This window comes from Galendromus occidentalis, unplaced genomic scaffold (genome assembly GCF_000255335.2).
Source record: "Galendromus occidentalis unplaced genomic scaffold, Mocc_1.1 scf7180000077533, whole genome shotgun sequence".
Classification (NCBI taxonomy): domain Eukaryota; kingdom Metazoa; phylum Arthropoda; class Arachnida; order Mesostigmata; family Phytoseiidae; genus Galendromus; species Galendromus occidentalis.
This window is the reverse complement of record NW_003805521.1, coordinates 97,818-117,464: the sequence shown is the minus strand read 5'-3', so window position 1 is coordinate 117,464 and position 19,647 is coordinate 97,818. Positions and strand designations below refer to the sequence as shown.

Below are 19,647 nucleotides of genomic sequence, written 5' to 3'. Positions count from 1 at the left end.
ATGAGCAACTGTTTGGCCGGTCCCGGTGGTACCCATCCCGACCTCAGCCACCTGACCGCAGAGGAACGCCTCATCATCCAGGGAGTCCTCGCCCGCCAAAGGGCTGAAGAGCAGAAGGAACGCGATCTTCTAAAGTAAGTGATTAGGCTATTTATTATCTATTCGGAGATTCCGAGGAAGCTTGTCGGCGAACACTCGCCCGACGTACGCTCTCAGAATCCTTGGCGAGATTGGCAATTTTTCCGCATGATCGAGGAAAGCTCTCGCTACAAAATGGTTCGCCTGACTCCTGATCTGCTGTGATCTTCTCATGCCTCCGCCCGTGTTCGCTCCCCCATCCCTACGCGACAGCGTGAGACTTCTAATTCCGAGCGCAAATGATCCCCGAGATCCCTCGAACCAGAATGAGTGAAGACCGGGTACTCGAATCGGAAACCACCCCCCACGATTCTGTGTTCTGTCCAGGACCACCGCCAACTGGACTTCCCGAAGCTGGTATATCCGGCACGGAGGAGAATTTCGAGCGAATTACGTACGCGTACGTTCTTATGCTCCATTGGAACCTGCAGAGGCTTCATGACGCGGACGATGCAGATGGAAATATATGTAGTAAACGAAGAGATGAGGAGAGGGAGTCGCCCACTCGCCAGCGTCAGAGGAAAAAGCATCGAAAACGCGTAGATGCGTTGCAACGGGGCCCCCATCCACGCTTTCGGCTCCGAGCGGCGACACCTCTGATTGTAAGCGTCGGAACCGTCGCGAGTCATTCAAGCTGAATGAAAACTCGGTGGACTCGTTTGCAGAAACGGTGGTCAGATAGGAGGAGAAGAGGTGACGTACTGGAAGTTGATATGAGGAGCTGGATCGACTTTCGTCGGCCGCCGGCACGAGTTTCATTCAACGATTCTTGAGAGACCTCAGCGGAGTCTCGGAGATGCGCTCTCCATCCCGACAATTCGTGATTCTCTATGAGTCGTAATCCCTAGCGATGTCCGAGACTTGACCTCAATCCGCGCGTGAGCTACTTCTTGAAAGCCTCCACGAAATCCCGTAAATTCCTATCAATAGAGGGTGATGATTATCATCTTCGATTGAGCACGTGATCAGATGTCCCGATTCGAGAGCGTCTCCACTCCAGGCCAGCAAGTCACTCCTTTTAGCGTCGTCGTTTGCGGAGCTGAATTGAGCCATTCGCCATGGCTCAGCTCTCCATCGATCAATGACTGATCGGGTCTTCTTCCTTCTGTATCGGGCGGTTATTCTGTCAAATTTCACTATTTGATCTCGAATGAAATGAATTTAAATCCTCACGTAGGAGTCTCCCAGGGTTTCTGATCTCTCCCTCACTCGTCATCGGCAGAATTACCCCCTGAGAAAAGTAGAAGCTATTGCACCAACGACTGAGCTATTTCACGACCGCGCACGTTGACGCGAAATGAATACTAATCAATTTACTGATTTCAGACGAGAAACCGACCAGGTTAAGCAGCTAGAAAGTAATATAGTAACGAAGATTGGCCAGAATGCACGGAATCCACTGGAAATGCTGCTGGGGAGTGCGAGCAACCAACATCAGCAACAACAACAACAACATCATCATCACCAACAACAACAACAACATCAACAGCAATTACAACAACATCAACAAGCACAGCACATGGGACCTAGTGGCATGGGTCCCCACATTATGGGACCACAATCGGGGAGCGCTTCTCAACAGGCGCCCCCCGCGACCTGCCAACTTTGCCTCAAGACCAAATTTGCTGACGGTGTTGGACATATCTGCAACTACTGTAATGTGAGTTCCGGAAAGTCCCGCACGATACGATCTCATCATATATGCACGAAACGAACACAGGTCCTTACCACGACCTACAATGTGGGCATATTTGATTTTCCCCTAAGAGAGCTCTCACGGTCCTGCTGAGTATCTCGCGACGCAGCGCTTTCGAGCGACGGCACGGCGTTTGATTCTGTGTATCATGATCTTCATACCGATATCCGTTGTTCGCCCATCGACCAGCGAAGGGTCCCCTGCCGCTTCCGATCAAAACAAATACGCTCCGGCTCCGCACAGGTTCCATCTACGAAAGTTCTAAATCGTATCGTGATCTCCAGCCAGATGAGAGACTTTTGTCGCGCAGACCTGTAGGCTCCTCTTCTTCCCTCTATTCGCGATGAGGTTGGCGTTGCAGACGGCGGCGGCGGCGACGACGACGGCGAGTCTATCGTCGCCACTGAGTCTGCCATCCTCGGCCGACCTAATCAAAGGCCACTCCCAGTTGCCAGGGCCCCCTCGTACAAGCACCGTCCATTCGCTGCTTGCCCAGGTCCTCCATTCGCTCGTTCGTTCGTTGAAGCCTCAAGCACCGTTATAAATAAACTGCGAGCATATGAATCGAGTCCGCGGAGGCAATCTCCTCGCGGATCCCCCTCAAACCTCCCGGAGATCTCACCCGCTATCCACGGAAGTCGATCGAGCTCACCATGAATCGGCATTCTTTCTTTTCCTGGACGATTTCGGGAAGGTTCCGAACCCACGCAGCGGTTCCCGATCGATCCAATGGATGAAGCCTGCGTCGATCGTTCATACATCTCCGAACCGAATTAACTGGAACGAGCGCTTTCGCTTTCGACGCGCATAGCTCTTCATTCACGAAAGTTCACTCGGTGTACGGAAGCGGGTCGACCCGGAGGCTTGCCTTATGGGCGATCGTTCAACAATAAATAATGGACTTTTCAAAAAGCAGAGAAATTTGAAAGCTACTAATTCGGCCGATTCCCACTAATAGATTTGACGCACGCCATACGGAGCACGTGCTCCTTCTCAAGCAATTCCTCCATCTCAGTGCGGAAACTTCATGCCACCTTCTCAATGCGTGACCGTAATGGGCGCTGTTGGCCTTTTCCAGGTACGATGTTGTGCCCGTTGTGGAGGGAAAGTGAATCTACGTTCAAACAAAGTAATCTGGGTTTGTATCTTGTGTCGCAAGAAGCAGGAATTGCTCATCAAAAGCGGTCAGTGGATCAATCAGCCACTGAACGCCATGGCCACAAATCCGCAACAGCAACAACAGCAGCAGCAACAAATGAATCCACAACATTCGATGTCGGTTTTGCAACGGGCACGCTCCGTAGAAATTCCATCTGGAGGGCCGTCTTACATGGGCCCCGGGATGGCGGGAAATGCTGCAGGTAAGACGAAATGTTCGGAAGCCTGAAATCCCCATGTCCTTTCGGGAGTACATATTGGTTGGAAGTATCTATCGCCAGGGCGAAGCGATAATGATGTAATCATCACTGCTCTAAACTAGAGTCCCCTGAACACGCAGGTATGGGCACGTCCGTCAGCGGCGCTGGAGGATTGTGGCGTGGGAGGATGGGCAACAGTTTCAACGAATATCAGGACCCCTATCAGCAGCAGCAGCAGCAGCAGAACTTCAATATGATGCTGAATCAAAATCAAACGAATCAAATGGGTTTCGGGGGATACAATGCGGCCCAGAACAGGCGAGGCGAGTTCAGAAGGCAATTATCGGCTGGTGAGTGTCTCCTTATCGATCCACTAGTAAGGAACATCTCCTCACCATGAGCTGCACAGATGCCCAGCCATGGGGATCCGTCGACACCGATGCTTTTGTGAAGTGCAAAAAACAATTTCTGCATCTCCTGAATGTTGGCTTAATCAGCGGATCAGCTAGCGCAATGTCCTCGTCGGAAGGAGGGAATACATGTAGATCCGCTTCACATCAGTCGCTCTCGGCGTCACGACAGCTCTCGTAGCTCCACTCTATAGCAATCGCACTCTGTCTCCAACAGGTAACGCTGAGTACGGGGCTTGCTATCAGCAACAGCAGTTTGCCACACAACCGCAAATTGCACAAACACAATCGCAGCAGAACTTGACTCAGCCTAACCAAGGCGCCTTCGGAATGCCCCTGCTCAAAAATCCAACAAACCTGTCGAATTCCTTTCAAAACTTGTTCTCACGGCCATTCGGTAAGTTCGAATGTCGAACGAGATCTCCGCACCCCCGAGATTTTGGAGTGAAGCTCTTTAGTATACGATGCGCGACGCCGGAAACCCACCGATCCTCGGTCGATTCGCGGCTCAGACAGAAGATCTAAGCCTGGTACTCTCGATTGCTCGCAGGGAAAGGTCAACTACAACAGCAGCAGCAGATGCAACAGCAGCAACAGCAGCTGCATACGCAAAACTATCAACAGCAACAAATGGTCGCGATGGGTTCTCAAGTTGGGATGGGGTCGGCTGGCATCATCGATCCAACGTTTCCGCAAGTTCTTGGCTCCCATCCAAACATTACCGGTGGTGGTAACTCGTCTGGATTAGGACCCGGAAACCAGTTGGGCATCGCGAATGCTCGCACGAGGGGCGGTATGCTGAGGAACGACTCGCTGAGTTCAGACCAGTCTTACACCGAATCCCACCACATGCATCAGCACCGTAGGAGACACAGTAGGAAGCTAGGCAAGAAAAAGAAGAGGTCGTCCACGTCAGGCATGACAGCAGGTAGCGTGTCGTCCGCAGAGCAGTTGGAGACAGAGCGGGTGTCACGGGTGTTGAACCGAAGCGACGTGGCCGATTTCTTCTCTTGATATAGACTCCTAATCGACTACAATATATAATTTGCGAATCTCCTCCCGATCGATGGATCCATCGATCGATCGATGAGGCCATCTGTGGGAGGACGAGCGATTGCAAGGTCGACTAATTGAATGACTGAATGATTCAATTGATTGATGATTGTCGCTTCGAGCTGGAAGGTCACTGTTTACAACTACTTACTCACAAGAGCGAACACCTTTGTCGAAATTGTGTGGTCCCGACCGAGATATGTCAAAAACTCAACGACACACTCCAGACGCCAACTAACGTGTTCGTGTTTCTTCTTCCATCCCAGGAACGCGATCATCTTCTGGTCGTGGACGTGGATCCTCTGATGATGAACTCAACTCAGACTGCTCCTCATTCGGTAGCATTGAAGATCTTGAAAGCGATTTTCGGCGAGAAGAATTATTCGAAGGCAAATTCAAGAGATTCCCAGCCAATCCCGTCAACTGGAGACCGTCGTCGAACAACCCCGGAATTCTTATCGGTAAAAATCGCATGACGGCTCCTCTAGTGCATGAGCCTCCCCCCTGGCATTCCATCTAACGGGTGACGTTGTTCTTTTTAAGGTCACATGCTATTAAAAAAACTGCCGTCTGGTCTTGGAAGTCAAGAAACTCCAGCTCAAATCCTAGGAATAAAAATTGTAGGCGGTAAAATACTCCGCAATAGTCGCAACAAGAAAACGCTCGGGGCGATAATCGAACGTGTACGAAAGGGAAGTACAGCTGATGTGGTTGGCCATCTGAAGCCCGGTGATCAAGTGCTCGAATGGAATGGGCACTCTTTACGCCAAAAGACCTATGAAGAAGTCTTCGAAATAATTCAAGCCTCCAGTCAGGATCTGCAGGTCGAACTGATCGTGAGCCGACCTTTGGTTGAGGGCGAAGAACCCATGGGATACGACCCTCGCGGCAGCAAAGATACAAGACGGCATTCTTCGGCGACTCTGTTACAGGGAGCGTCGTCCGGTTTGAAACGAAGCGATTATCTTAGAAAGACATCATCGACGACATATTTGCCACCCGCGGGTAGCCTAGGCATGGGCAGTCGACGTCGTTCAATCACGTCGATGGTATCTCTGGGTCAAGACCTCCTCGGAGGGCGAATTCAGATCAAGTTATGGTATGACGCGGCCCAGCTTCAATTGGTTGTGACTGTCGTCTGCGCTGCCGAACTGCCTCCTCGACTGGTGGCCGCAGGACCCTCGAACCCTTCGATGAATTTGACAGAACCCCGGAATCCGTACGCCAAACTATTCCTCCTGCCCGATAGGAGTGACCAGTCCAAACGAAGGACGAAAACGATCGCAGCTTCCGACGAGCCATATTGGAACCAGACTTTTATATATTCGCCATTGCGACGTTCCGATCTCATGCAACGGGCACTCGAAGTTACCGTCTGGGACTACGACCGATATGGAGCAAACGATTTCCTTGGTGAAACCATCGTGGATCTGGCCAATATCAACATCCCGTTTCAGGATGATATCAACGAAGAAGGAGAATGGTATCTTTTGTCTATGGTGAGTGTTCCTGGCCGGTCAATGGACATGACCTTTCACAAGACACATGAGTGAAAAATACTGAATGGTACTCGGGCTCAGCGATTGGGTTTGAAGAAAAACGGACAGGATTATTGATTCCATCCGGAAATTCCCTCGTCAGCAGAATTTACGTTATAATTCGGACTTTGAGATCGTCGCATGCTTCGGATTTCCTCGGTCGATCCCGAAAACGGCTCTAAGGTTATCGTCGTTTTTAATTTCCAGGAGTCCAATAGATATAGCGGTGAAGGCTTCTTATGCGGAAGCACTCATATAGGCCACTCTGCTTCGGCGAGCGTCTTGCGCCCCGCTCCGCGTTCCAGCTCGGCTATGCTGACCACAAGACAACTCATGGCCTCCTCATCCGCAAGGTGGTCAGTACTCATCGCGGTTCCTGAACTTTTCCTATTCGTTTGTCGCTCGGAAAAGCTCGCTCGAATTGATCTAATCGATTTTTCCTGCTCTCAGGTATTCGGAAGGGGAAGAGTTAAGTGAGTGGGAAGCCGCATCGCTGGATGAATATGACTCCCCAAGCATGTACCTGGATTCATCTGGTAGACAGAGAGTTGGTAGTCTCGACACGCTCAATCTTCAGTCACAGGGCTTCTCCAGACGGAGACCCTCATTCGGCGGCCGCGCTGGGCTCATGACCAGAGGGGATACATCTTTCCTCCATGCGGTCCATCCGTTAGACAGAGCTACTGGATCGTCAGGGCAACCGGACGCGTTGGGTGGCGCAGGAGGGCTACCACCGACCTCGAATACTTCGATGTCATCGACAACGGCGGCTGTCTCCGGTCACCATATACATCCTCATCATTCTCTGACGTCGAGTTTACACGGTCAGCCGCCCTCGCAGATTGCGCACCACCAAAAACATAAAGCTTCAGTTTTATTAAGAGGTTCGTGAGCTCGGTTGGCGTTGAGCTCATCGTCTCCATGCTCGAGGGCCGCCTAGCCCCTGGAAAATCTTGAACTCTCTCTTTCTGATTTCAGGTTGCTCATTAGAAGAGGACGATTATCATCATCAAAGTGGAACACTTCAGCCTTCCGCAGGAGGCTCCAATTTATCTCTCAGATCTTTATCACCTCCTAGGACTTTTCGGTACTTTTCCCCACCTCCCTCCGTCTACTACAGGATATTTCGATCCCCGACGAAGGAACAATGAGAGCATTCTGGGCTAGCTGAACCTTCCCGAAAACATCACTAAAGACTCCGGCTCACAATGCCCTGTTCCTTTTCCTTCAGATCAAATTCGCCAACGTATTCGCTGTCGCACGAGACGCTCATCGGCCAGAAGCGTCAGCTGCCTCCCATTCCCTCTGGAAGATACCAACGAGGCGATCAGAGCACTCTGGACCTCGAAGAACGAGCTCGCCAGATCAAGGCTCGGATGCGAAGGGCCTCTCGCGTAGGTGCGTGGTAGTAGATGGCTCACTCTTCTCTATCTCCTCCTCCGACCCCTCCCCGCTTGCTCTATGCTCTTGAATAAGTAGGCTCCCGGGAAAAAGAAATTCTCCCGGCGAGACCGCTCATGACAAGACCCTGCACGACTCGTCGAGCTCCACTTTTCCTCGCGGAAGTTATTCCTATACCTTTCGGCTTTCTTTTCTCGATCTCTTCCTGAACTCGCTCCTATCAACGATCCCGTCCCGGATTTCTATCTTGTCTCCTTTCCTCCTCCCGCCATCCCGTTCCGGCAGGGAACCGTTCGTTCATTTTGAAGCACACTTCCTCCGATAAAAACTCCGAGCACATAAACCAATAACGATCGATCGTGCAGGGTTATGGTCTCGCATGCTGCATGGCCAGGTCGGATTGATGTTCTCGGGGAGAAAACCGGAGCATTTTTCCACCGCTTGACCAACGGGATTGTTGAAATTCCTGTCATCCTCCCCGTCCCCACAACTGAGTTCGAGGACAAGTAGTAGCCGTCTGCGACCACAAAACTTATCGAACTTGCACGGAATTTCTTAGAGCCAGAACACTCGCAAAGGAATGAGTTGCGGGAGGTAAATGTGTGAGGAGAGAATGTTTCTGCTGGTTAGCTGCTCCCGCCGTCGCTGGACTGGCATGGACGAGTCGGAAGTGCTTCCACAGAGAGCTCTCTGCTTATGAGAACTTCGAGAAATTCCCTGGTGACTGGCGAATCTCTTCAATTTCTCTCTAATCCCGTCTGTACCATTCAGGGCCCACAAAGGGCTCCAGGAGGGGGGGGGGCATTCCATCTGAGACTAGAGCTGCATTTCCGAATTGATTTCCGCCTCCGAGATTGGAAAGGCTAAGGCTGATGATCGGACTGACTGAATGGAAGTAGAGCACTGGAGCGAGCGTCTAGAGCTGAGCTACGAAAAAAAAATCTTAGTCTCCATAGTGCTGCGAAGTCTATGCCAAGCGGCTCGTCCAATAATGGGCGACGTATATTCCAGGACCAAGCCCGGTTTACGTCTCCGACTCGGAACTGGGAGTTCAGAGCTCCTCCTCGTATTACTCCGAGAGGGAACGGGAGAGAATGGACCAGCACTATGGGGACCAGATGCGAGGCCGAGATCGCCACCGGGAGTCCTCAATGGACCGCTGGGAGAGGCGAGACTCGAGAGACCATGTACAGGGCGGAGGAGGAGGAGGAGGCGGCGGCCACCATCAGCACCATCCATCCTCGCCCCAGCACCATCGCGACGGCAGCATCTCGTCCCTCCATGGAGAACAACATGGAAGAATCGACAGATCGTCGCTTCACCGCTCGTCGTTTCAGCAGGGCGGTGGAGGGAACGGAACTCCAGACCATCACCACCACCAACAACAGCAGCAGCAACACCATCACCGACGAGAGGGATCGATTCACGAAACCTCGTCGTCGATTAGGCATCACCAGGAACATCAATCGTCACAACAATCACACCACTATCAGCAGCAACAGCAGCAGCAACACCATCACCACCAGCCCCAGCAGCAGCACCACCAGCAGCAGCAACTTCATTCGCGAGACCATCAGGACCAGGATTCGGGGCGAGCCAGAAGCCACTACGATAGTCGACGACAGTCCCACTCGCAGTACTCCCACCACCAGCAGCAGCAGCAGCAGCACCACCACCAATCCCGTGGTGGGGATTCTAGGGAGAGAGCAGAAAGCGAACGGCCAACTCACGGCGGCTCGTACTATTCGGAGCGTGGCCTGGAGTCCGACGGTTCCGAAAGCTCGGTAGTCTCAAAATTGAGCTCTACTAACCAGTCCGAAGCGCTGCATCGCGGCGCCTCAGACCGGCGGCAGAGCGGCTCGACGACGGCAGCAGATCAACACAGTAGACATCATCGGGGTCACGGGAGCGGGGGTCAGCAAGCCTCGAGGACCTTGTCGGAATTCACTCTACAGGAGAATCAATCTGGCGGTCCCGTTCACCCGTTAACTTCGTCTGGCCGAGGTTCGTCTAACGAGCTATCCTCTGTGTCCGGGACGATGGCACGAGATAGCGGCGGTCGAGAACGGCGTGAACTCACACGTCGGGCCGAGTCTGTCGAGGAGTCGACCCGAACGTCGTCTCAGTCCGTGTCCGAGACCAAGGAGGGCTCTGAGGAGGGCTCCCTCTCCGATACAACCACAGCCAACGAAGACAAACTCGGTGGGAGCTCATTCGAGATTGCTGACGTGTCCTCTTACACGTCATCGCACTATGCAAAAGCTAATCAGACATCGTCTTCGTCTTCACATCACGGTGGCCACGGTCACCACGGTCAGTCTTCACAGCAGCAGGCGGGTGGTGGGTCTGGCGGCGCCGAAAAACAACACCGTGGAGATCATCAGCAGCAGGCGTCTTCATCGCAACAGCAGCAGGCGGCCCAGCAGAGCAAAAGTAAGGGAGCGCGTTTAGGCTTCCGGAATCGACGCAAGAACAAAATCGGACGAGGAGTCCACCGTTCCGAAGAAGTTGCTCCCGACGAAGTACGTCACCTCGTTAGACAGGCAAGCAGTGTGTCCTCAGACGGAGAAGGCTCGCTATCAGGGGATTCGGCTACGACGTGGGGGGCGTCATCGGTGAGAGGCGCCTCCTCCGTTACATCGGTGGTCATTCCCCCCGGCGGCTTTGTCGAAGGCCTAGGCCCCGGCCAGCTCGTTGGCCGGCAAGCCCTAGCTAGTCCTAGTCTAGGAGACATACAAATGAGTTTCTGTGATAGGAAAGGAAATCTAGAAGTAGAAGTTATCCGGGCAAGAGGTCTACAAACCCCTCCAGGAGGTGCAAATGTCCTTCCGGCGCCCTACGTCAAGGTATATCTAGTGCGAACAGCCGGCGCTAGTACCAGTGGCGCAGGTTCGGGCTCCGGTTCAGGAGCCGCCAGAAAGGCGAATTCCAGCAGTCAGAATAATGGAAACAGCATAGTTGCTAAGGCCAAAACTACAGCAGCCCGGCGTACTCTTGATCCCCTATTCCAACAACGGCTCATTTTCCACGAGGACTACAGGGGCTGTCTTCTACAGGTGAGCTCGAGCTCTAGCTCCTAGTGGGCTTTTCTCAAGTTCGGCGAATTCGGCGATTCCCGGCCGCGTTTCGGAGAAGGACCTCTAAGCATGCAATCCCACTTTTCCAGGTGACCGTGTGGGGCGACTACGGCACGAGTAGCGGAGTAAGGCTAAAGAACGACGGGAAGGCTTTCATGGGCATGGCGCAGATCAACCTGGATGATTTAGATCTAGGGCGAATCGTAATCGGCTGGTATAAGCTGTTCCATCCGACTAGTTTGGTTAATGTTGTTGCTTCGCAGCCTGATTGATGAGTTTTTCGCCGTGATTCACGTTACCGAAAACGTTCTAGCCAAAATCGGAACAGACCACCAGTCGTCCCGATATTCAAACAAATCATACCTAACGAGTTCCGAATCAGCAGTCATCCGAACAACGCTGAGAATAAACTGAATGATACGAGTTTGGTGACGTAATCAACTCGGGCGTCTCTCACGAACGAAGACCGCCCGAGGAAACTTATCGGTGAAGTACCGACGGCCACGACGAAGTTCCGTGACCTGTGGGATTGTGATTGGGCAAGCATCCGACATCTTCGGAGTGACATGCAGAGCTGACGAGATTTTTGGCGAACTCGATCGAATGTGCATAGGAGGAAGAGCCGCGAACGTTCCTTTCGTTGCGGCGTAAAATTTCTCACCCGAACACTTGAACTCGTTCATATCCTCCTTCTCTTTCTCTGAAAATCAATCTCAACCTTTATTGATCGGCCACCGAGAAGAGATAACAAGCAGGAGCTGATCACGCTTGATCGAGAAATAGCGATCGAGAATATCAATGCACGGTGAACATGATGATCCAGAGGAAGATGATCAACAGGCGATGCGAAATCCTGTCGACATGACATGATGTTTCCGACAAAGAAACAAACAGACACACATACAAACAAGCGAACACATATAAACATACAAACAATTGAGGGCGTCGGTTTTTCGAGTTTCGACTCCGACGAACATTGTCCAAAACAACTGTTGTTATTTGTAGTTTAATTATAATTGACATTTGATGACATTGACGTCGATGATGATGATAATAATGCCGGATAAGAGATGGTGAAGTCAGCGAGGGAGACGATACAGTAACGATGATAATTTTTACTATGTAATTTATTATCGATTAAGTATAATTATTGATTATGATGATTGATTCTTATTGATGATGATGGAAACAACCGAAACAATAATCACCATGGGAACGATAAGCGAAGGAATGACGGACACGAACACGATGATGATGATCATAACGAAGTCCAAACGAGGAAAGCAGTAGCAGCATAAGGAGCAACGCTGATTCAACGATTGCCAATCGTCATTTGAGTGAGTCGTTGGCGGTCGAATTCGATGACGATCCCTCTTGTGGCGTTCTACTACTACTAATACTACTACTTCTGATACAACTACTACTCGTACTGCTGCGTACGTCATACATAAATACGTGCGTGAGTATTACTGTATTTTGCGACACAACAGGAATGATGCAGCAGCAGCACGACCAGCAGCAGCACCTCCTCTGAGAAACATAAGGATATATGCTTTTGACATTTGGATGCCATCGGCGGGGCAGATTCCATGGGTTGAAGTCACGTTTTTATGTCAACTCTGCTCCATTCATCTCATGAGAAACAAACTCATGTAAAATAAACTCACTCTTTTTTGTCAATATAAACAGAAAGAGAGGTCGGTTTTTTCCCTGGAGCCGAACTCGGTTTCCACCATCAGGAGACGGATTTGAAGGGATCACGGCAGGAGGATTTGGATCTCGGTGCTTCATACGGCATGGAGAACTCATTCGGTCAGGGGGAGGAAGTCTCACTTGTCTCTGTTCTCCAGGCTGAAGATGTGTGGTAGACCTGTAAGTGTGTGGTACAGGGGGAGTCCGCGGAAGCTGGTCCTGGGAAAGGCTCTGCCACTTTCCATCATTGTGAAATTGCAATCTCTGCGTGGCACAAATGTGTTCGACACTTTGAGGGTTCACGAGGAAGTCGCACTTTCTGCTCTCCAGGAAGTGCGAGGTGCACTTGAGGCATCCGATGGGATCCAGAATGGCTGCCTCCGAGACCCTTCGTAAGAGGGGACAGTGAACCACAATACCTACTCGGGCGAGGAGGAGTTTCCAAAGCGGGAACGGTGATTTCCTGCGTCAAGACAGCCTGAAGTTCGTTGGAGCTTCGAAATCCGCTCTCTTGAGCCTCGGTTGTGTGAGTTTTCGATTCGCTGAACGCCGATGTAGAGTCCAGAGCTGTAAACCTCTCTTAGCGGAATCAACAGGAATCGCATCTTGGAAGTTTTCGGATGCAAAGGTGAGATGCTCCGTGAGAAAAAGCGATCGGGATCGCAATCGGTGCCCTCCTAGACAGAATTATTCGGAGAACGCGCCGCCGACAGCCGAACGAGGCAAGATCGGTAGACGACCGAGCCAGGAGTTCCTGAATGGCGGGTTCGTGACCTTTCTGTAATTTCCAATTCATCCGAATCAATGCGCGGTCTCTGATTGAACGTTGCTCGACTGGCTCTTGGCAATGCCTGTCGCCAGAGCTCCGATGGGGATACCTTTATCCGCAGGAGAGCACCAATTACGACTCGGAAACCGTACCCCTATGAAGCTCGAAAAGGGGTCCGGAAACTTCCGAGTGACAGATCCGCGAAGAGAAGACGAGTCGTCGGCGTTCCGCCAAGCTAATCGGCGAACTCAGAAGGGCTACGATTCTCTAGATGGGAATGACGGAAGAATCCCCGTACTCCGGAAACTTCTGTTCGACTTTTCACTCAGCAGCTCTCATCGCCTCCTGATTTCAGCAGGGGCGTATCATCGACGAATCCGCGATGGAGAGGCTGAAACTGATATTTTCATCAGCGAACGGAATTCTCTCCGTCAGGAGACCCGGTAACCTGGAAATTTCCCCATATACAACGAGAATGCTTAGATCGAACGCATCCGCAAGTGAGTATGTTTCACGTGAACTCGGATCGTCTTCCCTACTGAGCAGCACGGGCGACTCATATCTCACGCCATAATGTTTTTCCCGCGAACATACCAGGAACAGACACTTCTCTCGACGAGTCTTCCGAGAAGTGTGCATCAGTTGACCATCCGCGAGATCGAGGAGCTTCCGCAAAGAGCTTTGATAGAGAGGCGAAGCGATTCCCCTCGTTTGGAGACGGTCTCATGTGGAACGAGAGCTGCGACACGAGACGTGAGACGACAGGGGCAGCCGGACCACAGAAGCGTCAGAGACGCACACAGATTCCTCGACGCCAAGACGGGAGACACCCCTCTCTCACTCGCATGGTGGTTCGTGTCCGACACCCTTTAGCTTGGGAAGATCACTGCAGGTATTATACATATCTGCAAGAAATACAATGTACATGAGTGTGAAATGACTCAACAGACGATGGCCGATGGATTTGCAGATAACGACGCATACCGTCATGGAGACTCCCCGGAATCCTGGCTTGGAGGCCTATCGCGCGGCGGACGGTCTGTGGGCGGGGTTGATTCGGAAAATTCAAAGGAGGCGTCGAGGACGCTCTGCACGTTATCAGCTCAAGAAACACTGGAAGCACATAAAACGTCTACATCATCATGCGCGACGGGTCGTTACTACAAATACGCAGGGACAATCCCGTGCCGCAGGTTGACTTGGCAGAAGACTCTCCCCAATGACTATGAGCGATGTCTACTTGTAGCTGGACCTATGTTTGATCGCCTCGAGAGACCTTCCGACGAAGACGGTTCCTCCGGGAATGATCTCGGCCTACTGTTCTTTACACGTTCCTTTCCCGCATAAGGATATTGAAATAAATTCACTCAAATTTCACAGGAGGCTTCGTGAATAGCTCATCATTCGCGAATCAAGCATTGATCGCCGACCGACATCGCCAAAAATATGGATACTTTCTGATTCGGTTAAATGAAGCAGGCACAACAGTCCGAGGCTTTTTTTCTGCTTCCCATGCGCAGTAATCTCTACATTCTCTCAGGAGTCTCCGAAAAGGGGATACGCTGAGGACCCCATCAGACGGGAGGGTAATGTGCGAAGGATGCTCGGTCGGCACCAGGATGGCCTGGGAGAACGCGCCGTAACTCGATGGAAACATAATGAAATGTGCATGAATGTACGCGGAGTCTCCCGGCTCCGATCAGCTAGCAATTGATCTGTTCGATCGTTTCACGTTGCCCGGCCTCATATCGCCTCGCTTGAGCGGCTGTGGATCCTCATCGAGTACATATTAGGCCTAGCAAAAAGCCGCAAATTCTCAGAACCGATGTCGGAGGTACGGCTTCGAGGAATCTCCGGCCTATATTGAGGAGATCGCCTCGACCACCACCCGCTCGGTAGAGAGCGAATTCTCTCCTCAGATTTGCTTTGCTGCGGACTTCAGAGCCTTCGTCGAGGGCAGCTGTAGTTGAGGGGCTGGAGAATATATTCTCCCAAGATACAGACGCCTGGAAAAGAAGGAGTTCATGCATGGAGACATGTCATGGGTCGAGCAAGCTACGGTACATTACAGTCGTTATGCAGGGTCAACTCACTACGGATGCTCCGCGATAAGGACGGAGCATCCGAGCTCTTAGTCCTCGATTTCGGAGGACTAAGAGCTTCCTTCAAGACCAGGAGCATCCTCCAAGACATGGAGAATTCCTCTGTCTGATGGTCTCTCCTGACCGATCTTCTCCTCCAACGCGAAGTCGTAATCCCACTTTTCCAGCACAGCCAAGGCGCTCGAAAGGATGCTTCTCCTCTTCGCTATCTCTGCCGTCAGGTTCTCGTGGAGCGTGCCGGCCAGCTCAGATCTTGATTCACGAACATCTCTGAGCAGGAGGAGGAACACCTTATCGACGTGCGATAGCGTAGCCTCCCCTTTGCCCAGGAGGAGAATCGCTCGCTTGAAAGGCGCCAGTACTCCAGCAATTTCGTCTAGGGCATAGGAATCTTGCGCGGCGATGGTTGTACCATGCCTTGAGATAACCTTGTTCAGCGCGGGAAGAATGCGGACAGCTCTTTCAATCATGAGGAGAGTGGAGTACCACCTTGTGCGTCAGTCCAAGATCGGTCGCAGTTCCCGACCGTTGTACTCAGCCCTCTCGGTCACCCTTCTGATCTCGTCCATCATATTCGGTCACTTCCTAAAATTACGGGCCGTTCGACGCGAACGCTCCACGTTTTCGCCGACGGAGACGACCACAGCATCCTGAGGCGGCTCCGATTCTTGCACCGACTCACGCTGGAACTCTTCGTCCGACTCATCCTCAGAATCCCCCGAGTCCTCCGAATCTTCCGCTTCTCCAGAACCGACTCCATCCGAAGCTACGAGGATGGCAGAGTCGGAAGCCAGTGCATTTCGCCCATGCATCACTTTCCGGACAACTAGGTCGATTCCGTGAGCGAGAAACCTCTGCTGTCGGAGCCCCATGAGATCCACTGCCTCCAAAACGTTGCTGGCCGCGTCGCTGGCCGCTGCGACTAGGTCCTCCGTCGACAGGCCAGAGCTGTAGAGCCGCGAGCTCTCGATACCCTCCAGGTACTCCCCGGTGGCTCTGACATCGACTCTGACTAGCGACTCTGGAGCTGCAAAGGATCGGAGCACTATCTTATGGTGCACATCAAGGCTCAAGCAACGACCTATACCAACTCCCGTGGCTTCGTCGGAAGGAATGCGAAATTTGACGCCTGCGGATAGCGTGATAATTCATGCAAAAGAAAATATTCGATGCTGATGTGGGAGAGAGAAAAAATAGAGCCTCTAGATCAGGGTCGAACCTTTGGCGCGAGCTCCTCGGAAAGTGATGCGAAGTTTCTCTTTAATAATCTCGACATCTCCTCGTGAGTACCGCCGGATTGTATTACCAGACTTCGGGAGCCACATCATTTCTCAATGAATTATGCGTGGAGAGGAATGATTTTATCTGGAGCTGTTTCTGTTCCTTCCGCCGAATTTTTTCCGGAACGCTTGTGCATGCTCCAGAGACAAGGAACGCTCATCTTGGAACGCTGGAGGTTCTTCCTCCTCGGCGAAATCTGTCAACGGGTCTCTCAGAGACCTCCGAGTGAATGAATCGACGTTTAGCGTTGGGGATTTGGTGTTGGGGATCGAAGACCTGGGATTGGGGCTGTCCTTCGTGATTCCGTGCTGTGTCAGCCAGTCTTTCATCAGGGGACTCGTGTTTCGTACATTCTTGAGATCCTGGGATCGGAAGAGAAGACAAAAGAAAGCGTGCGAACAAATACTCATATCCATAGGGATCTGTTATATCTCGAAGTCATCCAGCCTATGGAAGGTCGGTGATTCGGAGCGTCTCGGAAGCGACAGTCTCCCACTCGACTTTGTTTCTGGCTTCTTGAATCGATGTCATGGTCCAGAAAGAGATGCGGGGCTCATAGAACGCCAGCGTATTCTGCCAGCGCATTTCAGCCCCAGCTTGGGTATCGAGTCCATATTCGAAGCACCAAAGATCAATCCACCTCCGATACGAGGGAGAATGGGTCTCAGATGAGAACCTCCATCAGGTATACTCGTTTATTCCTGCAAGGCTCATCGAAAAATTGACGTGTATCGAAGGGGTACTCTTCGGAGCTAACCTTCGTACGAACGACGCACTGTGCTTGGTCGGAACTTTCCCGAAGCAGTTCCAAACCCAGCTCTTGGGCTTACTGGCGTATGGGGATCGGTTCATTCTTGCAATGGATTCTCGAAAAGTTTACAGTTCTTTGAAGTTCATAAATCAGTCTAATCAGACCACGATCATCTGGGTCAGCCTGGGTCGCATACGTGCATATTTATACGTCGCTCGGACCTCCATTACAAAGAGGAAAGTACCCCCAACCGGGGTACTTGTCTCTCTGAAACTCGCGCGGCTCGAAGGATTGTTCACGGATGCGAGATGATTGGAAGAGGGCTCTTGCTCCCGAAAGAGCCCTCCTCTAATGAGAACGGGCGTTGTTCTCATTCTCTCGAAGGACTGATGATTGTAGAACCCGTCCATCGCCTTCACCTGGAATTTAGCGGTGTCTACGCTGCAGAGCCTAGTAGATACCTGCCGTCGCACAGTGGTCAAAAATTGATATTTAGGTGGACAAAATTATTTTTTCGATTTTCAATGTTTAAGGCAAAAAAGTGACTAAAAAGAGTGGGGAGAAGGTCTTGATAGGTATGGATCCATGTGGGGCAATGAGTACGGAAGCGTTTTGACTTAATACGAACCATGGATTTCTCTCTGGCTTTCGAAAAAGGGCCAAAACCTTTAGGGCCGCATTAGGGCCGCATCCACAGCGTCCTCCATCTCAGCGCTGAGGAGTGGGAGACCCATGAGGGATGCGACCCGTAGTGTTGTCTAGACTAGTGGAATGCTCTCGATAAGCAAGTTCCAACGAATATAATGTAGCTCGTTTAATTCGAAGAGTGTCTCATTATTCACCCCGTTGGGCCTCGAACTTCGTTTCTAGGGCAAAGATGACGACCAGAAACTCTCTCGGACTCATTTCCAAACTCAAATGATCCGAGTCAGTCGCGAAAAGCGTTCAAATAATTTTGTCCACCTAAAAATCGATTTTTGACCACTGTGCGTCGGTTGAGTGATCGATCAGTGATATACCGGCTTTCGTTCCCTGGGGGCTGAATAGTTCCGTATGATGGGAGCTCACGCCGATGGACGGGCGATTCAAGGATCGTTCTCCAGATCCGCATGAGGTGGGTGAAATACAAGGGTGCGATCATTTCCACTCAACAGGCGGCAGACCTTGGATTTCGAAGCGTATCGCGCGGCTCTGATTGTCACGGAGCTCCGAGCTAGATCCAGCAGAGGGGTCTCATGGCGCCGGGCGTCATGAAATCAGGGGTCCCGATCTCGATGAGCTTTTCTAGGCGTTCACCTACCCTCGAGCTTTCTCGTCGCTTCGAGCCTCATTAGGTGGAGAGAGGGACTCTTCGAGTACTCTACGCGGTGTTTCGCACTGAAGTGCCGAAGATCGCTTCGAGATCTCTCCGCTCTCTTTTGTGGGGTCCCTCTCCGCGCTGACTTCCAATCACCAGTTTCAACATAAAGCCACTCGACTCCTCGACAGGTTGTGCTGACGGTAACAACGGCGCTCGCAGAATTCGCCATGAATCTATCTCTGATCATTTTAGGTCTTTTCGCGACTAGCCTCGGCTCGGCGACAGCATTCGATACTCTGATGACCGCTATGGACATCCTCCATCAAGCGTTCGATGACCAACATCGCTCGATATGGATCAAATTGGGCGAGCACATGGAGAGGAACAAACTCCCACCTTCTGCCCTAGTGGAAATGGATTCTGAAGCTCTCGATGACCTTTTCCGACCGATCCTAGCCGAAGTTGAGGTGAGTGAATACTTCGATGCCTTTTCTCGTCCAACGTCGAACCTATCGTGGTCCAATTCTATTCTTATCGTCCATGTCAAAGAGACCTGCAGTGGACCTTCGGACACCTCCCACAGCCTCATAGGGATTAATCGGGACTTTCTCTGGAATTTCAGTCGCTCAGGAAATCTTCCGAAAACATTGTCAAGCACTTAGGCAAGGAAACCAAGGTACACATCAAAGTTAACAACAAGGAAATAAGTTTTCGTTGATTGATTGCTGGATTGCAGTTTCCCCGTTGGGGTACGGTCGCACTGGGAGAGTGTTTTCGGAGACCCTTCCTTAATTTATTGAATAAATACTCAGACGTCTAGTTCATGTTCATTCTTTACCTCGTCCCACATATGAGCTGCAGTACATGATTCGTCCTCCGTCGAGGAGTAAAGAGTAATTATTTATCTTTCCAAGCACGAAGCTCCAGGGAGCGGACTGAGTAGGTATGAATTTAACTTCGCGAGCTCATCGGGGACGATACCCCGCCTGTCGCCGGTGTGTTCCCAAGGTACGAGCGAGCCCAGGGACGGACATTGCGCTAATCGCTTCAGCCTTAATTGCGGCTGATATCCCTCCTCGAT

The 19,647-nt window shown here is 51.5% G+C and overlaps 1 protein-coding gene across 1 annotated transcript; it reads left to right on the top strand.

Moving 5' to 3' along the window:
- Rim (Rab3 interacting molecule) lies at positions 1-10,943 on the top strand. The gene is made up of 16 exons (XM_029112901.1): positions 1-134; positions 1,465-1,798; positions 2,913-3,195; positions 3,333-3,542; positions 3,820-3,999; positions 4,153-4,530; positions 4,922-5,116; positions 5,199-6,154; positions 6,401-6,549; positions 6,644-7,077; positions 7,172-7,280; positions 7,425-7,591; positions 8,606-8,781; positions 9,409-10,449; positions 10,534-10,650; positions 10,761-10,943. The coding sequence occupies exons 1-16, from the start codon at positions 1-3 to the stop codon at positions 10,941-10,943; spliced, it is 5,046 nt and encodes a 1,681-aa protein (XP_028968734.1).
- Positions 10,944-19,647: the final 8,704 nt, after the last annotated feature.